Genomic DNA, 23,417 nt, shown 5'->3' with positions numbered 1-23,417 from the left:
CATTCCCACAGCTGGAGGAGTTCACTCTACACCACATATTCATCACCAGCTATGGAAAAGTGAGAGATGCTTCAGAACACGGGTGGTATAATCCTGAGCATTTTTTCCATGGCTCTTGAGTTACGTAGCCGATCCCGGGACCTTTTGTTTGAAAGCCACATGAACTTGAAAGACGGCTGCGTGCGTGACAGTTCACCTGCCTCGAGGCCGCCGCCGCGTCTAAATTGCAGGGGAAACTGGAGTGTGCCGTACGGCGGCGGTTAATGGGCTGTAATGCATAGCATGAGATAAGTGTTGTGCTGTGTATAGTGCGTTCGACTGACAGGTGACAGTGACTGTAAACAGGCTCATATCCGACCCAGCGTGGCCCATTTGATCCAAACCACTCAGCCAATGAACACCACAGATTTGTTAACACGTGAATGATTCATGAGGCGTCTCGCGTGTCCACTCCTGCTCTTAAAACAGAGAACACGGCTGATTGGCTGACGAGGCGGTCCATGTCAAGACCCCCCACAGGGGCTGCTGTGTAAAGAGTCACACAGTGTATGGGTGTATAGGAAGCATAGCTCAATGTTACCTCTACAGAGGGTTAAGTTCATTAAGGTGTTCAGCAGCACTTGAACATGGATATACTTCGACTGTCACAGATCATGTTAGCGTCCTTCTTCTTTACAGCGACTTCACCCTATAAGGACTTTGGATGCATGGCTTGTAAATTAAGTAAATTAAAGCAACTATTAGCGACCAGAAGAACTAAACGTTTGTGCATTCCTGTTTGCATCTCCACGTGATTAACTCACACACAAATTAAATAGGATTAAACATCAGCTTTACTCATTCTATGTCAAACTCCTAAGTATGAGATTCAAAACATGGAAAACAGGATTCAGTCACTCAGAGAAAGACATGGTGCCCTTAAATGTCACACAATGTCCTCTAAAATAAATGCTTCCCCCACTCTTAAATCTTACCCAAAACCAATTTCTTGCAAAAGGGCTAAGCTAACGCCACTTCGCTGTCAAACTGTTGCGGAGGCGCTGTGGTCGCTACTGTCCATTGTAGCCTGACCTTTAGTGAAGGCCGCTGACAGCAGGTCAGGTTACGGCTAAGGAGAGAGTGACACCATTCTTCTAATAGGCCTTCAGCTTCACCGAGGCTCAGTACTCATCCCTGGTCTCCTTCATTCACTCACACAACGCAGGCAGGGCCTTCTATTCACCGAGGCTCCATTTAATATCGGCGAAACCTAAGCCAGTCATGGTGGAGTCGTGTTGGGTGACGGGGCTGATCTGTGGCTGTATGTCCTCGTGTGGATCAGAAAGAGAGTCTTAATCTGCCCGATTATCGTTGCACAGCTCCGGAAGTTTGTGAAACCTTTGAGACAACAAAACCCTCCTTTCAACATCTAAAACCGAACAATTTAATCTGAGAAGGACTGAAAACAAAACTGCATATGTGCACCAAAACACGTGATCTTATTAATAGCTCACGGCGAGAACAAAGCTTTAAATGGCATCACCCCATCCAGGTGGGTATCCTTGAAGCCTGAGAGCCAAAAAGCCTCAGTATCAGTAAAAGCATCATCAGTATTCATATAAAACACGTTTTTGATACTTTGTTATCTAATTAAAAATGGGTTTTAATTAGGGGTGAGTATTGGCAAGAACCTCACGATACGTATCACGATACTTCGGTCACGATACGATACGTATCACAATATCACAATATTGCGATATAAATATAGATGAAAACAAAAGAACCTGTATATGTACATCAGATGATATTGACAAATTGAGTCAAAACTATTTTATTCAAAACAGCCTCTCCATTTTATTTATTCCCATGAAATTCACTGGAATAAATATTGAAAATAAAATGAAAAAGGATAAAGTACTGCATTCAAAACGCGTCTAAACATCAATCTTTTTTTTTTTTAATCGATCTTTGGAGTTGAAAATTCGATATTGTATTGGGCGACAAAGTATTGCGATATATTGCCGTATCGATATTTTCACCCACCACTAGTTTCAATTCACCCTGTTTACAAGACAAGGGTTAATTAGCTATGATTTGAGAAGAGAAATGCATTAAAAAAGGCAGCAATGCAGAAGTCACAACGATCACAAGCAGGACTGGAATGTAGTCTGAATGAAACATTTCACCCCGGATTCCTCAACGCAGACACAATCTGTCCAGGCTTCAGCAACCAATCACGTAAAACGTCTTTAAGAGTTCACAGCGTGTTGTTCAGGCGGAGATATATTATTCTGAAGTCGAGCCAATCGAATGTTTCGGATGGAAACGAGAGACGCAGCGAGGGTGGGAAAGTTTAATAAAAATCTCCGTGCAGAGGAACGTCCACACGGCGTACCGGTCATGACAGACGTGATCCATGCTGACTGCTGAAACGCGGCGCCGAGCGTTTGAGTTTGGAAAACAAACACGGCTATTATTGACGTGCCAAATGTGTGTATTTATGTATAAGGGGGAAAAATCACTCTTTCATTGCTTTCTTTTCCGCAATACAAATTTGAGGCTAAATTATAGTTACGGGCCCGTGGAGAAAAGCGTGTTAATCGTGTCGAGCGTATTATTACTCTGGAAGCTGGACTAGCAGGGAGACGGCTGAGCTTTTCTTACTTGCTGGGAAACCAACAGGCATACGCATGAACATTACCCAGAACCCTGCAGGAAAGGTTTTATGCTACGGTAAGAGGTTTTAGCATGGCCAATCTGATGGTGAAAATGACTTATTTCAGTGAGCTCATAGACAAAAACCTACTTCTGTTTGGGTATTTGGGGCATGAAGTGCCGCCAGTTAAATCCAGTTTCTCTTATTGAAGGAAAGTGTTTAACGGTACTGATGTGTCTAAAAACGTGACCTGGCAATGATGCATCCTTGGTTATGGGTTTGAGTCCAAACAAAAGTGAAAGTGAAAATATAATGATGATAAAAAACCTTTAGAAATCATATCTGCTTGTTAAAAAAGCAGCATGTCAGTCAGTTCCCTATATAGTCCACCAAACTGTTTAGAAAGAAATGAACACACAGGTTAAAGTGGTGTAAACACGGAGCTGTGGTAGCTGAGGCACAGGACACGGGATTGATTTATATTATCTATGAAAACAGTTTAGACAGGGCTAATCACATTAATTGCTTTGCACATGTTTAGTTTTCCTCTCTGAAACCTTCGTCTGAGGTGAACCGGCAGATCGCCGCCCGAGTGGAGCGGCGCTGGCAGCGTTTTGAAGCCTGTTCGACACCGTCTCACTCTTGAGTAGGGGGTTCAGTAGCTCGGTAAACATTCGGGATGACAGCGGGGTCTTGACATGGCTGAAGGGGGCGAGAGCGGCTTGAAAAAAGGTGGACAGGCAGCTGATCACAACAGACAGATTATGGGCCCAGCATGCGGGCTAGTGGACGTAGAGCGGCTCTGAGGCCTTCATGGGAAATGACTCCTGACTGGCAGGCAAAAAAGGCCAAACAGTGTCGGGGCTAAAAGGCGGCAGTGTGCCGCTCTCCCCTCACATGCGGCGGCTCATTAGCAACCTGCAGGAGCTCTGGATGATGGAAACAAACCAGCCGTTATGGAGGGGTGTCGGGAGGAAATATGCCTGCTGACATGGAAGGGCAGGCATTTGATTAAAAACTAGAATGAACGGCATATGAAGAGACATGTGGAGAGGAGAGAATCAGAGGTAAGGTAGAGGTTCTTCTCTCTGGAAAAGACATATCTGAGCAGCCAAGGTCACCCCCACCCAGCATTCAAGCTTTTCTGGGGTTGCTATAGATGCAAGGGAATCTCCTTCAACTCTAATATATCTCTCCGGCTCAGGCCAGTGACTAATGATGGGGAGATTCAACTATTTGGCTGCTAAATAGCATGACATTCACGATTACTCATGTTCAGAGGAAGAAAAGGTTCTCACAGTCTAAAAGACTCCACCAATCCTCCGATGTGATTTGATTTGCCTAATCCATCCAGGCCACTGCTCAAAGGCAGCCTGTATAACTTTATAAGTATGAAAACGAGGGTTTGGGGGAATTAGTTGGTTTATCACAAGGTGTCTTTCTCTGCCCTGACCAACGAGGAAAACCACCAACACTTCAGGATCTGTTCGGAGGGGAGCCTGTGGAGCAGAGTGGCCCGGCCGCGGAGGGGAGGAACATGTGCATTTAATCTGCCTGCTTGCAAATGCCCTGTGGCAACCACAGCAAAGAGCAGAAAAACGTAAATGGATGAAATTATATCCATATGATTCAACGAGACAGCTAAGGAGAGGCAGGTTTCTCATGCGCTTCGTCAGGATACGAAATTAAACACAGCCAGGCTAAAACATTCACATTACATAGTTTACACATATCATTTCCACTGTGGAGCGGGACCCTTTTAGCACCCGGCCTCGTCTGTCGCAAATGGGGATTTAATTTGAATGAAAGATAGCGGTGGACCCCCCTTCTTCTTTTTCTCAGAGATGAGAATGCTTGGTTTCGCCTTTAAACATAGTTTATTTTCTCTTCTCACTATCTGGGAAGCATTGATTTATGGATGGTGAGATATGAGTGCACACTGCAAATGACCAAAAGCGAGGGGAGTGTTGTCCAGATGCGAACAAACAAGCCAGCAGATCAAATTGTCGGGAGGAAGTAGTCATGTAAATGACTAGAGAAATTGTTGTTAACAGCCATTTTGCACTCACGCCCGAATAGTTTGGGGGCCAGATTAAAAACGATGTGGATGGTACAACAGGAAGCGTTCATATGATGACTAAATGAGGCTGCTCACATAATAAGCCGGCCCAGCTGGTCCTCTCGCACACTGTTTGCTGGAGATTGAGGAGGAAGTGCCGTGATGGATCTGAAGCCCTGTTCCTGCGGTGGAGGCCTGGCACAGTGTGAGCCTGCCTGCACAACAACATGGCGAGGCTTCATGGAAGCACTTAACCTGCAGTGATTCAGAGGCCTTCATTCAAATGTCTACCAGCTCTGCAGTCCTGCATCAGATTAGAGAGCTAAGATGTGATTTCCTCTTAAAACGGGCAGCCTGGGGTTTACTGGTTCACTCGGTTGAGGGGGGGAAAAGGAAAACAGGGTCACGTTCTCGGAGAGATGAAGCGGACTGACAGGGGGAAAGGATACATCTTGTGTGTTATCATGCAGCGTTAGCAGAGAGCCAAACAGACTTCCAGCGTGATCCCTCTGCTGCTTCAACATATACAACGTTCCTACTGGCAAAAGGCTCACGTTGGCTGTTTGTTACAAACACCGGATCCCATCGCTGATCCACATCAGTGCTTCTCAGCGAGACCTCGACCACAACTACACATGCCGATTGCACAACTGCTGCTTTTAAGCCCATTTCAGACGTGGAATCTGTCACATTGCTGGCTTCGTGTGTCTGACAACTATCGGAATAGGTTTTTGGCATCTGCACATACTGTGGGTCTCCATAATGGCTCTATTCAAACATGACTGGACTGTAGTGTTTACAAGATATTTGGCCCCTGGTACATGACAGGAGTGAAAAAAAGAGCTTTTCTTTTCCCGAGCAGCCCCGGGATAAGTTTACAATTCAATTTCATGATTAATTAGGCAAGACATTCAGATCCTGTCGAGTTTATACAGTCTTATAGCACCCAAGGAGAAACAAGTTAGTCATTTCATTCCTCAAGATAAAATAAAATGTCAATACTCTCTTTTTATGTTAATGTCCTATATGTAAGTAGTTATACAAATACTTAAAATTTAGAGGGACTTGGCTGATTGATATGATTTTAATGTTTTTTTTCTGTTCTGTCTTTTATTTTTATCTTATTTTAGCCTATCTTTGATTTGACTGTATTTCATTGTTTGTAATTGTTTTTAATTGCTTTTATTTTATTCTTATTTTTGGCTGTAAAGCACTTTGGTGAACCGAAAGGTTGTTGTAAAGGTCTATATAAATAAAGTAGATTTACATTTACATTAAGCCTTGCACCACTAGGCAAAACTAAACAATGAAATAGGTTTTTGACACAATTTCATGGTTCATTCAAGCATTAGTAGTATTAGTATTAGTAGTATTATTATTTACTTGAGCAAAGTAAACTATTAAGTGACAAATTTAGTGTTTGTTTCTTTTTTTTAATTCAACCTTGTTCCACATTATTGTGAATGTAACGCTCTAGAAGTGTATCGTAGTAAGATTGGGGTCATCGGTTTTACCCTGTGCTTCTCTTTTTTCCTTTGCAAAAATAAAATGAAATATGAGGAGATTTATTGGACAGAAAGGGTTGAATATTGGCTATATAAAAGTGGATATGAGAGGGATTTGGGATGTTGACTTTAGCCAGGAGACACATGATCCGATGTCCTCCTATTCAGCGAAAGGCTTCCAAAAAGAGTCACCCCACTTTGTCTTGTTCAGTTTATTCTCACAAACCAATCCTAACGATTTATAATGGCTAATTAGAGTGCAATACAAAGCTTCCAGTGCCACAGCCATTAGTAACCATCAAGGCATTAATTATAAACCCATGCACGAAATCCGAACCCGCCATGAAAAAGACAGACTGGGGGTTACGCAATGAAAATCCTCAACATGATCTGTGTTCTGAGGCGGCGCCTGGACTGATGTTACTGGCAGTCAATGCAGGATCCTGTTTGACGGGCCCATGAGCTACGGCGTCCTCTGACACCCGGGTTTCAATCTGTCCAGCACCTTTCACTCACACCTGCCTCCATTCTCACAAGCGCTTTCTCTTTCTGTCTCTCCTTTACCCCCTCTGCCAATAAGCTCCTCTTGCTACAGGCCTACAATGGGGTGTTATATACCCCAACGTGCACCATGACTCCACTTCATATCGCTGCTATTGGGGGATGATAGACACCGATTCAGCAGCAGCCAGTCATGACAAAAACCCTATATTTAATTGATCCACATTATCTCTCTTTTGTTGGGCTATTAGACAAATATGATGATAGGCCTGTGATCTGAAGGGAACTTTTTATTGGATCGTCACCATCATACATTCTCTGACTTTGCCTCTCAGTTTGTCCAGTCCTGGAACTTTTGTATCCGGGTATGCATTTGATTAAAAAGTTAAAATATGCTTTCAGCTGTACACGAGGCATATTTACCTACTGTCCACTCTAATTCACAAGAATGGAAAGAGCTCTTTACTTTAACCTGCCTTGACTTCTACTGTAATGTCCTTAATTGGCCGGAGTGAAAATTGTCCAAACATGAAGAAAGAGTCACATTACGTACTCAAAAAGTAATATGTCTTGTGATTGCATTTCATTTTGAGGCTGCTGGCGATGGAGAACTCTTTGGACATTGCCACAGGTCTGGAAAGATGCCCTTTCTCTGACAACAACTCCTGACATTAACCAGAAATGCATTAAAAAGAACAGAAAAAGAATCCATCACTGAAACACAGTATCAACCCAGAACCAAAGTGCATTACCAGTAGCTGGTTTCTTATGGTGCAAAATGTGTTTTTGGATGATCTGGATTCTTGGTCGAAGAGAATATTTCATGATAATACTTCCAACTAAATGCAAACACATTTTCTCTGTTGCATTGTCATTTTGTGACTTCATATGTTATGGTGGACGTCCTTTAACCTGGCATCCCGAATACCACAGTATGAAGGTATCATAGAGACTTGTTGGGTAAAGAAATAAAAGCCCTTCTCCCTTTTTGGCAAACCATTCATTGTCCACACAAGGCAGAAGTTGACACAGCTGTCTAAAGCCCTACTGTAGCATACACTGGGCGACTCTATAACTCTGACGTGACAACAAATAAACACTGCAGAAGCCCCGTGAGTTGCCAAGCCAAATACCTTGATGCCAGAAGCACTATAGTGTTCAGACAGAAAACATGCCAGCAAAATTAAACAATAGGTCAAGATGGCATCGTGATCAACACTAGCCTAAGGACTCAGGGTGGAGGGGAGTGCGTTTATGCAACGATCTGGAATGGAACCAGACCACAAAGCTTTCTGGGTAAAAAAAAAGAAGAAGAAAGCAGCTGCCCAAGAAATGTGGTGCAACGGTGCCCCTACATTAGATGTGTTCACTGCTCAGAAAGCCAAGGTTCCATTTATGTGGATATGGCTGGTTGCAATATAATCAGGCTGCGCTAGATATTCAGTGTGTCACGTCAAATCATGCCTCGGGCGTTCTCAGCGAGCAATAAATCAATTCACCACGTTTTAGAATATGGTTCTCTATTCATATTCAATATTTCAGTCCACACTAACACGCCTGTGCTCACTGTCCTATAAGAACATACAATAGAGTATAAACCACTCCCCATTCCTGTGCAAATACGACTCGACCAACCCGCCAAAAAATCCTGCGGCCCACTGGTATTCTTCGGTAAACGTTATCATATTCATGGAATATTTCCTTCACATTTATCATCGGACGTGCGCTTATGTTCGCCGTTAGTCCCAGCCCAGAACTCACAAATGTTGCCAGTTAGAGTGTGGACACGTTAATACAGCATTTCAACCGAATGTCTTGGCTTCCTTCCTTTCAGAATAAAACTGGCATGCTGACGAGGATGCAGTGCGATCTAAAGGACAGCTGCTACCGTACATGACACAGTATGAATGATCGCCGTCATGAGAAACAGGAAGCCCGGAGCAAAAACAAAAGGATATGCTATGACTTAAAGGCTTCTTACTTCTACTGTAATTCTGCCCAAATAACTGAACCAATCTGGTTCTAAACCCTGCATAAACCTTTTTACATTGATTTTAAACCAATTCCAAAGCTGAACTTGACTGAATGTGAAACAGATGTTTTTTTGAAGAAGTGAACAGAAAGCGAGAGAGCTTCTTTCTGGAGACAGTTATGAGCTCACTGGGGGCGTAAACCTCTATGGGGGAGAGGTAAATCCCAACTTAAACATCAGTCTTTGTAGTTCCAGCTCTGCTGGGTCACACAAACATCAGATATGGTAATACGAAATTGGATCATTCTGTGTATCGTGTCCTTATATGTCCCACTGCAAGAGAGTTTTGGTCCTGTTTCTCTGACTCACTCAAGCCACACCCCTCCCTTCTCTCATTATCAATCATTATAGTAGATGTGGTTTTGGTAAACACTCACTGTTTTGATCTATGTGCCATTTAATGCCAAAATCCACGCCTCAATATTCTGCTTGGATCTTTCCATTTCGCCCTCTCACAGTCTGGTGGGCATCTGAAAACACACTCGAGTGTAAACACACAAGTCTTGGCTTGAAATGTTTGGTCAACTCGTAACAAACACGTGTGTGTGTGTGTGTGTGTGTGTGTGTGTGTGTGTGTGTGTGTGTGTGTGTGTGTGCAACGGCTGTGCTAACGCTTAAAAAATGCTCCGCATTCAGTGCATACCAAATCACTTGTCATGCATAATGCCTTGTGATGAATTCTGGGCAAAAGTGTCGTTTTTGGAGATGACATCAGTGGAGCTGAATTGCCTGTCTGGCTCCGTTTCTTCCAGCCTTCACTTCTTTTCTCAAACATTCAAATTAAAGCCGGCACTCGAACCACAAAACACCGCAGTGCATAATTTAAACTTGACACCCTAAACGTAAACACGTCTTTCGCTCCATAATTTATCCATACTTCTCTCACTGTTTATTTTGCACGGTAGCAACTTATATATATATTAGCTGCAGGTCTAGCCTTGTCTGGTGTGATGCGGTGTGGGTCTGGCTGGGTGGAGGGATACTGTCGTCTTGGGTTGTGGTGTGGCCCTGAGGCAGAAGTGGTCCCGGTGTGTATAAATGTTCTTCTTGTTTGCTTGTTCTGTGGCCAATGTGAAGGCGGTCGTGGGTAGTCCGGGGTCTGGACTTGGTTCTGTGATGTGAACTCTGCCACACTGACAAGTCAGCAAAAAACAAAAACAAACATGGAGATGGTTTCAGATATTTACCCCTTCTTCAACACACACACACACACACACACCACCAACTGACCAGTTTGGTAGGTATGTTTGCAGAGTGGCTGCTGTGGCACAAATAAAACAAGGCCAGTGTGTGAATGTGAGGAGTGGGAGAGGATGCTAGTCTCAGAGGACAAACGACCTTTTATGTCTTTGTACCATAAAACTATGTAAAAATGTAATGTTCACCTTAGCTTTATGCTAAATCTCTAACGTCTGCACTGTTTTTTTATCGTCCATTTTATTGCAAATATGTTTTTATTCTCTTTGTCTTTCTGTAATGCATTTTAATTTTGCCTTTATTTTCTTTTAATAACATTTTTTCACTTTATTGTATGACATGTTATGATGTGAAGCACTTTGAGTCTTCCTTGTGTATGAAAGGTGCTATACCAATAAAGTTGCCTAAAATTCCACAAATATACTGTAATAATCTGTTTGACTGCAGTAAAAGAAACAGAGCGCACCTCCGCAGTGCAATGAGCCGTGATGGAATACAGTCAAACAGCATGAGTGCTGAGCAGCAAACAACTACATGCAATGTCAATATATAGCAGAGTAATGTCTACCTGAGCAGAGAACGACGTTGCTCTCCCTCTGTGTGTGTTATAATCGGAGATTCTCTGTGCTTTCTTTACATCAGCCGAGCCTCACGGGAGTGTTGGCTGGAGCTCTGCATGCGCTCATACACCAGTTACAGCCAGTAATGCCATTAACGCCATCAACGGCGATGTCACGGTAGCCCCTCAGGTAAACACCGTTAGCCCTGTTAGCATGGTTAGCCCTGTTAGCATGGTTAGCTGCGAGCTGCTGGCTCAACCGTTGCTAAGTTTAGAGCCTTGTGGAGGCAAATGATCTGTTCTGCATTTCAAATTCACCACAATTAAAAGTCTAGAAGGGTGCCTAACAAGGCTCATGACCTAAGAGGGGAATCCCACAGCTCTTCTCCATCTGTCCTCCCTCTGCTTAATTGGGGTTTGCATCCCCGTAGCAACCCCCTGAACACGACGGAGACCCCGAACACCCGCCCCTACTTCTTCTATCCAATGTATTAGTAAACTGATCTGGCTCAGTAGAGAGGTTAAACTGATTAAGTTTTGGATGGGACACAATTATGACACAATCCCTGTGCAGCGTATAACCAGCCCCAGCCCTGGGTCTTCAGGTTTCCGATACCAGAGCGTGATTAAATGTTGAGGAAATGGGGAAACTCAAAATATTGCATTCCAGACAAATGCAATTAGAGTCTATCACATGCAGTAAATCCTGCATGCTTTGATACCTGGTTAGGAGGTTTAAGGCAAGGTAGCTGTAGACCTCTTATAGCTGGAGCACATTGTAGCAATGTGCAATATTTTAAAGAAATACTCCACCAACATTGTGCATGTTATACCAATATTGTATGTATTTCTAAAAGCACCCCAGCCATCGCATACTGGTGAAAAGCTTGTGTCCTTAGATTGGTGTCCATAATGTGTGTGCATTAGTGTTCCAGTTTGTTCCTCGGTAGCTTGATCCCAACTAAATTCATGAGGCCAAAAGTTAAACTGCTATTAACATTTTTTTGTTGTAGCAAATTGTGATTGATAATTACAATTCAGTTGCACAACTCCTGCACCAGCAGTTCCAGACGTGCAGTTGTCGACATGCCAACTATAGACACATTTTGGCACAAGATGTCTTCAGCAATATGTAACTATGCACAGAATGAAAATACTTAACTCTTATCGTGTCACTCCAATGAAAATATACTAAAAACCTGTTGACAGGCATCATACAGGCTGAGAAAGAGAGAGTGACTAAACGTTGACAGAGTTAAAAACAACTTTTTTTAAAAAGAAACAATTAAGCTGGAACAAAACAAGAATGGCCCTAAATTCAGATTTGAATGATAGATAGAGGAGGAGAACGAGAGGAGCGCTGGGCTACATTACTGCAAAATATTGACTGGAAAACTTTTTTTGGCCTGACAAGAAGTTGGCCGGGCCCACTCGACAAGGAAAACAAGCAAGATCCATCTATCCAGGGCTTTCATTCGTATGCCAAAACATCAGTCGCAGAGGCGCTCCGCCAGCAGTTTCATCATACAAATATCACATATGGACAGTGTTGTGTTACTACTAGCATGATGAGCGGACTGCCAAGCTGCACAGCCGACCTGACAGGAAGACAGAGGATGACCACAGGATGGGGTTATGGCTTTGTAGGAGTCAATTAGTCTATCTAGCTACCTGATGAACTCATTTGGCTGGGGAATGACTGACTAAGTTAATTCTGGAAATGATTTAATGGATAGCAGAGGCGCGGGACCTTCGGATAAAATGCTAGAAGTTGATCTCCGCCAGGTCTTTATTTGGACCTGATTGAGTCTTTGCATTTGTGCCAACTTGACAGACTTTGGGAGCTCTGTTTCCGAAGCATTCAGTTACTCCTGACATGCTAAATCAATGCCTTTTCTCGCCTATTGACCCTGATTACTTTCAATGAGGCATATACAGACCTCTCCTCTCACAGTAAACGGGAGTGAACACACAGCTTGAGGAACCAGTTAGCCTGGCTGATCCACAATATTTAGTGTTGGTAATTTGTGATGGTTTACGTGGATGCCAGAGTTCCTCGGGTCAGCTTAAATGTCTGCATGTTGTTGCTTTTGTGACCGCCATTCTGGAGGTTTTTAATCTGCTTTAAATCAACTGAGGAATGAAACGCTGCTGCAGAGAATGATTTAAAAATATTTAACATGTTCTGTTGTTAGTTCCTGAAAAGCAAACCCTTTTCAGAGACAACAGTTATGTGTGTGATTGGTTAGTCAGTAGGTTGATTCATTGAAACTCAAGACGTTTTCACGACAGGCAGTTTTGGGTTTTGATGGTTCAGATGCTGGACTCTGAGATTGTGGCCTCTAAGCTGTCCAGACAGGGCAGAGTGTCAGAGGCTCATACGGGTACGAACACATTAATATCAACGTCACTCGCCACCCGCACCCAGTGCCCAGACGGCTCCGGTTTCACACGGCATTCAGAGGGAAAAGTCGGGTCATGTGCCGAACCACCAGTTTTAATTAGCTAATGGCACTCCCTGTTTCATCTCCTGGTCTGAGCTGATTGCTCACAAAAGAGTCCATTTACCCTGAAAACACACGCCATCTTGGCACTATGTGTCTCAGCGTCTGCTGCCGAGGGATTTTGTCCCTCTCCTCTAAAAAATCAGTCGAGTAAATCTAAACATATATTTGCTGGTTTCACACCAGTGAAAAAAAAAAACGAGGAAATTCCATGATCTGTGTTTTTTTCCAGCGAGCCTCAGCATCCAGGTTTCCTTCAACAAGTGGTTTGACTGAGTGTGTCAGAGAGTGTTTTGGTGATGGTGTGTGTGTGTGCACATGTGTATGTTTGGACGGAGTCCCATTAAGCAGCTAATGCTGGCTGTTTTTTATCATTAATAAATGGGCGGGTGGCTCTCTGTCTTGCCTTTGGCTCTAACATGAGTAACACCAAAGTATGTGAATCTATCCTTTTATGGAAGAATTCTCTTTTTCTCTCAAATAATATGTCAATTACATCACATTAATGGTATGAACCCTGGAGGAAGAAGTGAGAAACTAATTAAATAACAAAAAAAAAGTGATACTTAAATTACCGTGGACGTGCTGTATAATGTTCACCTTTTTACTTAATGAGATATAAATCACCAAGATCATCTTACTTCACTGACGTTAAACTTAATAAGCATACCTTCTCAGCCAGGTGCAAAAATAAAAGTTTTAATGAAGCCTTATTATTCTATCCAAGCCAAAACTGTCACCACCGTTGCAACTCTCTCCAAAGATTCTCACTTTAAAGTTGTGCATCTTAAAACAGCAGTGTAACAAAACCACTGAATCGTGTTTAATGCCTTTAATCCTTTATCCAACAACTACATTACCTCCTCCCAAAACACTCAAAGAAGAGCTGTACTCGCTCTCTGCCTTCCACACAGAGAGCTTCGTGGTTTAGGAGGATATTTTACCTTCTAGCTTCATAGCTCACAGTCTTCAGACACTTCAAATCCACCGGTCCTGCCTCTGACAAAGCAGAACAATATCAAAGTCTGGGACCATGTCAGGGCTGCTCTTGCTGGATATATTTTTAATATTTATGCAGACACAGGACAAAAATGTAATAAACTAAAACAACAAGCGAATTAGGCATGAAACACAACAGGATATTGCATAGAGATTATGTTGTTTCCTCTTCGCCGTGTGTCCTGCAGTGCTCGCCTGCCCAGCTCAACAGCCCAGGGCTAGCTTTAATTGGCCGGGAGAGGGAACCAAACATATTTTGTAAAAAGGTATCAGATTTTTTAAAGAGCCACAAACTCAGCCATCTACATTAGGAGGCAACTGACCCTTTTTTTGTTGTTGAAAATGTTCTTAAAATATTAGCCAGGTCCAGACTGTGACAGGCTCATGCAGGGGCCGGGGTACGACTCGTGATAATGACTTTTTCCTGCCAAGAAACAGCATGAAGCCAATGCTGTGCAGCTGTATGTAGAAAAGGAGATACTATATATAAGGTGAGAGAGGGAGGGATAGGGAGAACGAGGAGAGAGATGTGTTATGTTTGGATGTTTCATGGGCGCCCATTGGAATCTGCTGCTGGAAAGATAATAAAAGGATTAGCTCTGGTTTTTCGACAGCATTTGGTCCAAAAACAGAATGTCTCATCTGCTTCCTCAACACGAATTGCTCAAATTCTTGAATGCCTTTCTCTATTGCATGAGCACAACAAAAACAAAAGCCATCAGCGTGAGTGGCCACAAAGCACACACAAAAAAAATAAAGATTTCAGATGGACACAACTAAAAACCATGAGCTAACATACCCTTACAAACGCACACTAGGTTTCCTATAAGTATGTACTTACATACATCTATATGGACTATATACAAACAGAGTTACAAATACACACAGTGTGTTTATTTTCTCTGAACCTCCAAGTTTATCTGCTGAAGTCCCAGATCAACATACATTCAATCCCTGCTGATTACACGTGTTGATTCAAGCTTGAAAACATTTCACATTTCTGTTTATGTTCTGTCAGAAAGGCTGGGGTGTTACAACCCAACGTACTGTACATGGAATCAATACTTCCTATTGTGAGAAACAATATCCCCATTTTCACATTGCTGCACCGCTGTGAATATGGTCGGGGTGATTGAAGCGAGGGTGATCGGGAGGTTAGGCCACGGCGCCTCACGTCCGCGGACAGAATCCAGCGACTCGTCCACACTGAGCCGAATTGTTCCAGCGCTCACATGTGGTAAACATCTCCAAAAACACACTCATACACACACCTTCACGGTGACACATGAATGTGTAAAGACACACAAACATTTACTCAGCGTTCATTTGCTGTGTCACCAACATGTGACTACAGTCCTCGGGATGAAGACAAAAACCCTCCAAAGAGCAACAACAACAACAAAACGACCGAAAGCCTTTTTATACAACACACTCTTAAAAGCATAATTAACAGCTGAGGAACGTACAATCCAGCAAATTACTTCCAAATTTTTGGTTCACGCTGAGCCAAGGAAGCAGAAACACTAATGCCCTCCAGTGACGTAAAGCAGTCTTTTTTTGGCTTTGATCAGCATTCAGTTCAGATGTGCACTAACAAGTATCAGAACTAGTCCGAATCAACGTGGATTTCTTATCCAACTCTGCAGAAAACTGTCGAATGCAAGTTTCTATTAACAGACCCTATCTCAGCTAATTTTACAAGCCAATGTTAGTCAGAAAAATAAACACGATCTGGATTGGTTTTCCCTTTATGAAAAAAAAAAAAGGCCTGGAGATAAAACAGGTGCTGTAGCAATATTGCAGCCTCGGTTTTTCAATAATTAGGATTTGGATGGGTTCCTGAACTTGAAGAGGACCACTTCTGTCAGGAGCCTTGGGTGAAGCCGTGAATTGAGCAAGACTAGCAAATGTTACCGGCGATCCCACTGTGGCTCCCTTCTCCAGACTACTACATTTCCCCTCATGTTTGGCTTGGATACCAAGCCAACTCACTTAATACTTGTGGGACGGCTAAACATTTAAAGCTCCCATTTAAAAGGATCAAGTGTAGGCATTGTTTGGTTATGTTAACCATATGTGTTGGCTTTTCATGATCTGAGTCCCGTCTCAGAAAACAGAGTGCTCGTGAAAATAAACATGGCTTCGCCCTACACAAATTGTGGACTAATTGTGTATTTGGACTAAATCATTCTTAAGGTTGGAGGGCTTTTTCCATTTGCTAAGGGACGTGGGGGAGTGACAGCTTGACATTGATTAGTGTGTTGACTTGTGGAATTGGAGCCTTACCTGTAAAGAATACAACCACAAATCTATTTATACTGACGAGGTAGTGCTGTTCTTACAGCAGCTCACATCTTCAGAAGAGGATTTTTTTTTTTTTTTACCTGTTCCACCTAAAATATAGGAATTACAATCATAACAGTTTCTCAACCAAAACAAAATAAAGGATTCTGTTGAAAAGTAATCAGCAGTGAAGCAAGTCCAGTCTTGTTTTTGGACACAATGGACATGTATCTTGTTGAGGAAAATCATCTTGAGGGACTGTATTACTTTGAAATATGTGCTTGTGCTTAATTCAAACTAAAAAAAGAGACATTTTTAACAGATGCTTGCAATTATGGGACAAGCTCAACTCATATTAAACCAATAAATACAATCTCATACTTTCAAAAAGAAGCAAAGATTAGTAGGAGTAAGAGAGCCGGCTATGAGGGGATTTACAACAATTTACTGGATGTATGTGTTGTATACGACTGACCACAGGTGTGGGTTTCTTGGGTCTGGCAAGTGTTGGGTGAATAATTTGACAGGATTATGATGACTCACCATGCACTTGTTGGGTTTCTCTCCCGAGTGGACTCTCATGTGAATGAGCAGCTTGTAGCGGGCGTTGAAGGGCTTGTAGCGGCGGATGCAGCCGGCCCAGAAACAGGTGAAGTCCTCACCTTTGCGCTGGTCGATGTGGACTTTCTCAATGTGCCTCACAAGCTCCTCCTGCTGCTCGTACGCAGCACTGCAGTCAATCCAGCGACATACCTGCTTATCGACCAGCGCTCCTCCTCCGACTTCGTCCCGCTCTAGGGCCGCGTGAGACCCAGGAGGGCCTCCAGAGGACGGTTTGAGTCCCAGAGAAGAGGTGGGTGCCGTTTGCTGGCTCTGGTGGTGCATAACGCCTCCAGGACTCGGCCCCACATATTGGTGCAGATGGTAGGGCGGAGGCATAGCGGGGCGAGAGGAGTGGTGAGGCTGACGAAGGTGCCCGCTATGACCACTCACATGGTGGTGATGATGATAGTGGTGCTGAAAGAGTTCGTCTTCGCTCGGAGAAAAGTCATCCAGGGGCTCCTGTTTGAGGGCAGCCCCTGATCTATGACCCCCGTCCAGGAGAGCCCCAGCTCCAGGTTCCGAATGCAGCATCCCAGACATTAGGGCCCCGCTCATCAGCAGCCCCAACCCGTCGGAGCCTCCTCCTCCCACACCTACCCCGGCTGCTCCTCCAGCCCCACGCCCCTGCAGCATGGAGCCCCGCTCCACACACAGCCTCTGGCTCTGCCCTTGGCCCTGCTCTGGCTCCACTGATGACACTGACGAGGAGGACGAGGAGGAGGAGGAGGAGAGGGACAACAGGCAGGTGGCAGGTGAGGACAGCTGACAGCTTTCCTGTAGCGTGGCCTGCTGGGGGCTGCCGTGAGGCGGGGGCCTCTGGGGGGCTTCCCGTGAGCAGGAGTTAGAGGGTGGGGATGTAGAAGAGGAGGAGGAGGAGGAGGAGGAAGAGAAGCCGGCACTGCTGGCGTGGCTGGGCGAGAGGTTAGTGCGGAAACCGTTGACGCAGGCAACCATGGACATCTGGGAGGAGGAGCAGATGATGGCGGTGATATTGATCTCTTCGGAAGCGTTAACCGACGGGCAACCTGTGGCGGCGACGCTGCCGGCAGCGGCGGTGGACTGCGAGGCCAGGGACAGGCAGCGTCTCCTCAGACTGCTAGGACTGAGCAGCCGCGCTGAATGACGAGAGCCAGTCGGCGACAAAGCCAGCGGGGAGGAGCCATCTTCATTATTAAAGGGTTGCACTGCGTTTCCTGATACAGCACCGCTCATGGTGCACACGCCACCACCGCTGTTGCTAACGCGCGGCCCTCCGACTATCCCGTCCCTCGTCATTCCAAAGACTTGGCCCGTCCTACAGTTTTGAAACCCGGCCGGAGACGAGCCGTGGATCCCGGTGTTGGAGATCTTGTAGCCCATTGAGTTCTCCTGTTTGATTGGGTAAGGGAGGCCGTTGGCACTGCTGCAGCCCAGGCTGGATGAGGCCCCCGGCAGGGTCCTCTGGAAGGCAGAGGAGGATCTGTAATATGAAAAACACACAAAGAGGAATATGAGCGCGATTAGCTCACAGGCTGATGACAGATTCTGGCTGGTTCATCCTGCCTCCTGCTTAGCCCTCCTCCTCCAATCACTCTCTCAGTTTACAGAAAAATCATGTCCCACTGACCTCAAATATTCAACCATCTCATTCATCATAAGGGACATTATGGAACAAACATCAATGGGTAGGAATCACTGACATAAGGTGATGTTGGACACTGGGTCGTATCCACCACTGATGAGTGTTTTTATGAATAAATGGAACAGGATCTCCTGGCAGGGAGAGGATATGAATGGGCATTTATGACTAAGAATAGAGAGGGGGGGGATGGATGGCGACTGAGACCGAGAGGCCACTGGCTAGTGTGTCCATCTGACAGGCTTTGATGACACAAAGGGGTTAAACCCAACCCAACATTGGGGATAAATAGGGAGTCACCTGTTTTGGTGGCATAATTGCAGCCCATGAAGGGTCACCGTTTACAATACTGTGTATTATGGTGGGAATCTTTGCCCCGCTGAATGGGGAACCCAGGTCAGATTTCTCCATGCGTTGCTGTGATCTCCTACATAATCATTCCTGTCATTTGGCTCATTATGGATTTTGTCCAAAGCCCCTGAGTGATGTGAGAAGAGCTCTCTTTTCTCCCGGCTGTCTCATGAAGGAATCGTCTTTGTCCTTTCCCCTGAGCACGCAGGGGGAAAACACACAGCTAATGCTAGCTAGGATTGGAGAAAGCCACTGGCAGACTTTGTCATCGTTGTTGTTAATAAAGACTTGACCCCCCTCCCCCCCCTCCTCCCTCTATTCAGGAGCACCATTTCCTGTTTGGCTATAGTCAAAATATTGAGAGACAACATGAGAAAAGTGAATGGCTGTCCAGAAGCACTTTAGTTGCCTGAGAAGGGGAAAGAAGGGACGAACCCGACAACACAAACGTCTTTCTGATTTGACCAACAGTAGTCAAAGAACGCACAACAGAAGAATCACATTACTGTAACATACATGTTGTACTTTGGACCCCATCAGTATTTTATGTAGCTGGGTAAAGCTTCCCAGCTACATATGTGTACATCTGGTTCACAATAGCAAAGATAATGAAAAACATGTTGTACCTGCATATTGTTAGTAATACTATACCCGACAGGAAACGTTCAAAACTGGAACCGGAACAAAATGATTTTAAAACGGCGATGATAGTGACATTTTACCTGGTGTCTTGGTGAGGGCCGTCCTGCAGAATGAGGTCGGGTGTGGGTCTGTCGCTGTGGAGGCTCTGGGTATAAAGCCCCCCTAAATGACCCCCCACCAGCAATGGCAAGCTCTGCCCACATCGCATCAGGGTGCCCTCGGTGTCACCCAGCTCGGTGTCTAAATCCTTCTCCGAGCAGTAGGCCCCATTCACTGAAAGAAGAGCAGAGCAGATATCACTCAAACGGCTCAAATATGTACGATATGTGGAGGTTAGTCAAATTAAAAACAGGCTAAGCGGCTTGGACCCAGTGATCCACCGGCTGCCCTGGAAGAATAATCAGTTTATAGTGGGATACGTGCCATCAGTGACATGTTGAAATCATATTAGATTATGAACATTCTCTTGAGGAATAACTGTTGGCTGCCACAACTATAGTATCTAGTGATATATGGAGAATTCTTTGGCCAACTGGTGACAGTAAGACTAACGTCGGAGGGATTTATTGCCAAATATTATTGTATTCCACATGTCACTGCGTCCATTTTGGAAAAATAAACAGACTCAAATTAATGTGCCCAGAAGTCCAAGCCAGTAAAAGTGCAACCGATGTGTCAATAAAGAATTTAAATCACATTCTATCCCTTTAAATTTATCACCAGCACCAGCTGTTCCAATGGAATGCAATCAAGCCGTTTGTGAAAATGGTGACCTTATTAAATGATGCACATAATTGTCATTTAATTTGTAAATTATTAATTTTGCTAGGGAATATTTTATAACAAATTAATGCGTCATATCTGCACATGACATGGAAATGAATGGAACATATATCTGTCTTAATTTAAACTGCTTTTTTCATCTGCATTTACTTTTCTTTTTAACTATAGTTTGTTTTATTCCTAAAGTACCAAGTGCGTATTTAAGATTTTCATTCAACCATCATTTTTATCATTCCAACCCGACTATTTGAGAAGAAATAAAGGCTTTATGAATGGGGAGCGAAAACATAATAAAAGTAGGAGAGAGAGAGAGAGAGAGAGAGAGAGAGAGAGATATGAAGGTGAACAAAGGGAGGGCCTCGATGTATGAGGACATATTTGTGAAGGGTAAGCCGATATCCCAGCAGTCACACGTCCCCTGTTCCAACTTTCCTAACTCAATTTTTAAAATTCAATTTTCTCCTAATGATGTTATTGACAATCTTATCACACACCATGAGCGACTCTTAATAAAGTCACCCAAACACCCTCTATGAGAGAGAAAATATAAAGAAGGCACTTGAAGGGAATGGACAATTAATTGTGAGAATAGTGAGAGAAATACTTTACAGATGAAAAAGAAAAAAGACTAAAAAGGAGAAAGCTATTCCAACCCGAGTAACAAAGAGAGGCAGAGTAAACAGTAGAAGAAGAAAAGGGGGTGTTTTGGAAAATGTGAAAAAGGTTGGGAGAATGAACAAAAGACAAGAGGAAACAATGGAACTTTGTGAGCCATGTGATCCTCAGTTTAAGGAGCAGTTATCCCGAGTCTCCTCTGCGTTTGTCTGGTTGCGGGTCACGGCTCAAACACAGAGAAGTGGAGAAAGGGCAAAGCAACGCAAACAGTGGAGTATCACCAGGCGGCCGTCGGTACAACGCTGGCTTCACTCAAAGCTGTTAACAGAAGGCAAGATGTCTTCCAGCTCTGGTCTGTTTTCAAGCAAATCGCTCTGTTTATCAAATTCTGGATTGTTCTGTCTTTTTTTGTGTTGCTTTTTTTCCCACTGCTTGTTGGCTCAGCGTATACAACTTTTTTTTTCTTTTTTTCTGTAACACGCTGACGCCAAGCCAAGTCTTTCTCTGCCTCGAGTCAGGAATAATTCAATCAGGATGGCCAGAAGTGACATGAGTCAGGATGGAGATGACTAACATCATCAGAGATTTCTTAATTAGGCCTTTGTCTGTCCTTTACGCATGCAAACAAAAAGACAAACAACCAAATAAAAACATTGTCATCATAGAGCACTGGATGGTCTGGCAGTCAGTCAACGAGGCCTTGACTGAACGCACATGCTCTCTCACACACATATCTCCGTCACCACCGTAAAAGAGCCATAACAGGCAGCCCGGTAAATGTAACCCAAGTTATGAGACAATGCTCTTTCAAAGTTTCGCAATACAAAGCGGATGTTTGCCAGGAAAAGTCCACCATGTAAATGAGTAGAGACAGGGATGATCCCAGCACACTGATTACCTGTCTGCAGATGGTTTTACTAAAACTGACGGATAATACAAACTCTTTTTTTCCAGCATGATTTTTTTGGGGGGAAATATCACTTGCCAGAAATCATGGAGTAGATGTTGCACTGACCTTAGTTCTGCACGTATTTCACAAAACACTACACCTGGTATTGGGCCTGGCAATCGGACCTCAATACTTTCTTTGTATCAACGTCCAAAATGTGTCCCAATTCACAAACCGAAAGCTTGGCAAATATCTGCATACATTCGTTGATCCAGATTCAAATAAAAGTTGCCAGTTTTAGACTATTTTGTACAAACAACAATCTTGTACGGCTCTTTGTGTTTGGGCAACATCATTTGGAACCTGTAACTTTCATAAATATTCATATTTCTGAAATATGGTATTGATAATGTCCATTGATCTGCATGGTATTGAACATTTTCAAATACTACCCAAACCTACCTGGAATCATGAATAGACCACCATGCTTTTTAGCTGCATCTACATCAGGAGAGACTTTTAATAAAAACTGATAAAACAGATTTCTTTGGCAACTTGGAGGCAGTGAAACAAGCTGTTAAACCAAAACTGACATCACTTTTTGTGGTTGTTCACAAGCAACAGAATGGAGATGATATACTACTATCCAGCAGATAGATAGCAATTAGCTAAATATGGAAATCAGAGCATATTTTTTTTAAATTGTATATATATATATATAACTTCTTCTTATTATTTTTTTTATCATTTTTTAAATTATATATATTTTTTTAATGTTAAACTTTATTTTATTATCGGCTTGTTTTAATGGGTTGTTTTTTGTCCAATGCTTTTAATGTTTTATGTAAAGCACTTTGAATTGCCCTGTTGTTGAAAGGTGCTATACAAATAAAATGGCCTTGCCTTGCCATATGGTTTGCCTCCACACACCTCTAAATATGGAGACAGCTAAGCCAGCAGCTAGAAGCTATAACTACAGTACAAACAACGGCAATAGTTTTCATGCATCTGGGAGTTTGCTTGACTATTTGTGGCGGGAACACAAACGGTGTGACTGAAACCGCTTTAATTTACTTACAAACAGGTAGCAGTGCCGAAAGAAAGAACGCCTTGTCTGTGGCGCTGTCTCCAATATATATTATGGATGTCGTGAAAGTGGACTACAGTACCGCCATCCTAGAGACACCTCCTTATGTCTCCAGGACAGTAAAGGAAGAGTGTTGCATGAGCGCTAAAGGTCCTGCTGCAGAAAGTTAGCGCTCAGATGATTTAGAGCTGCGCTACATTAACAGCATCAGTCATACTCCGGTCGGGGAACCGGCCTCCTCGACATATGGTGGCTTGGATGGGACCCAATTGTAAATTCAGTTTATATTGGATGTGCCATGGTAATTTAGTGCTCAACATTTCATTGTGAGAGCCGAGTTTGATCAGGAGGTGGGAGCCAGAGAGAGGAGCAGCGTCTGAGGTGAAGTGTGTGATGTCTGTGTGAATGAAGGAGTGAATGCGACTGTGAGAGAGTGAGACGGATGACATTGTTCTGTTGATTGTACAGAGTTTACGGGTGGTCTGTCCAGCAGCTGTGTGCTCATCATATTTAACATTCCTTTGGCTCTGGATTTGAATTTTTTTTTTCCACGTT

At 43.6% G+C, this 23,417-nt stretch overlaps 1 protein-coding gene across 2 annotated transcripts in view; it reads right to left on the bottom strand.

Moving 5' to 3' along the window:
• glis1b (GLIS family zinc finger 1b) overlaps positions 1 to 23,417 on the bottom strand; it is a 68,600-nt gene that overhangs the window by 23,254 nt on the left and 21,929 nt on the right. For both annotated transcript variants that reach the window (XM_084011866.1, XM_084011867.1), the window contains exons 3-4: positions 19,569 to 19,761; positions 16,818 to 18,336 (exon numbers count right to left, since the gene is read on the bottom strand). In XM_084011866.1, the coding sequence (XP_083867992.1) occupies positions 16,818 to 18,336; positions 19,569 to 19,761 (1,712 nt within the window). The remainder of the gene's footprint in view (positions 1 to 16,817; positions 18,337 to 19,568; positions 19,762 to 23,417) is intronic.

Source organism: Eutrigla gurnardus, assembly GCF_963514095.1.
Source record: "Eutrigla gurnardus genome assembly, chromosome: 6".
NCBI classification, from domain to species: domain Eukaryota; kingdom Metazoa; phylum Chordata; class Actinopteri; order Perciformes; family Triglidae; genus Eutrigla; species Eutrigla gurnardus.
The sequence above is the reverse complement of the archived record's forward strand: the minus strand, read 5'-3'. Positions and strand labels throughout refer to the sequence as shown.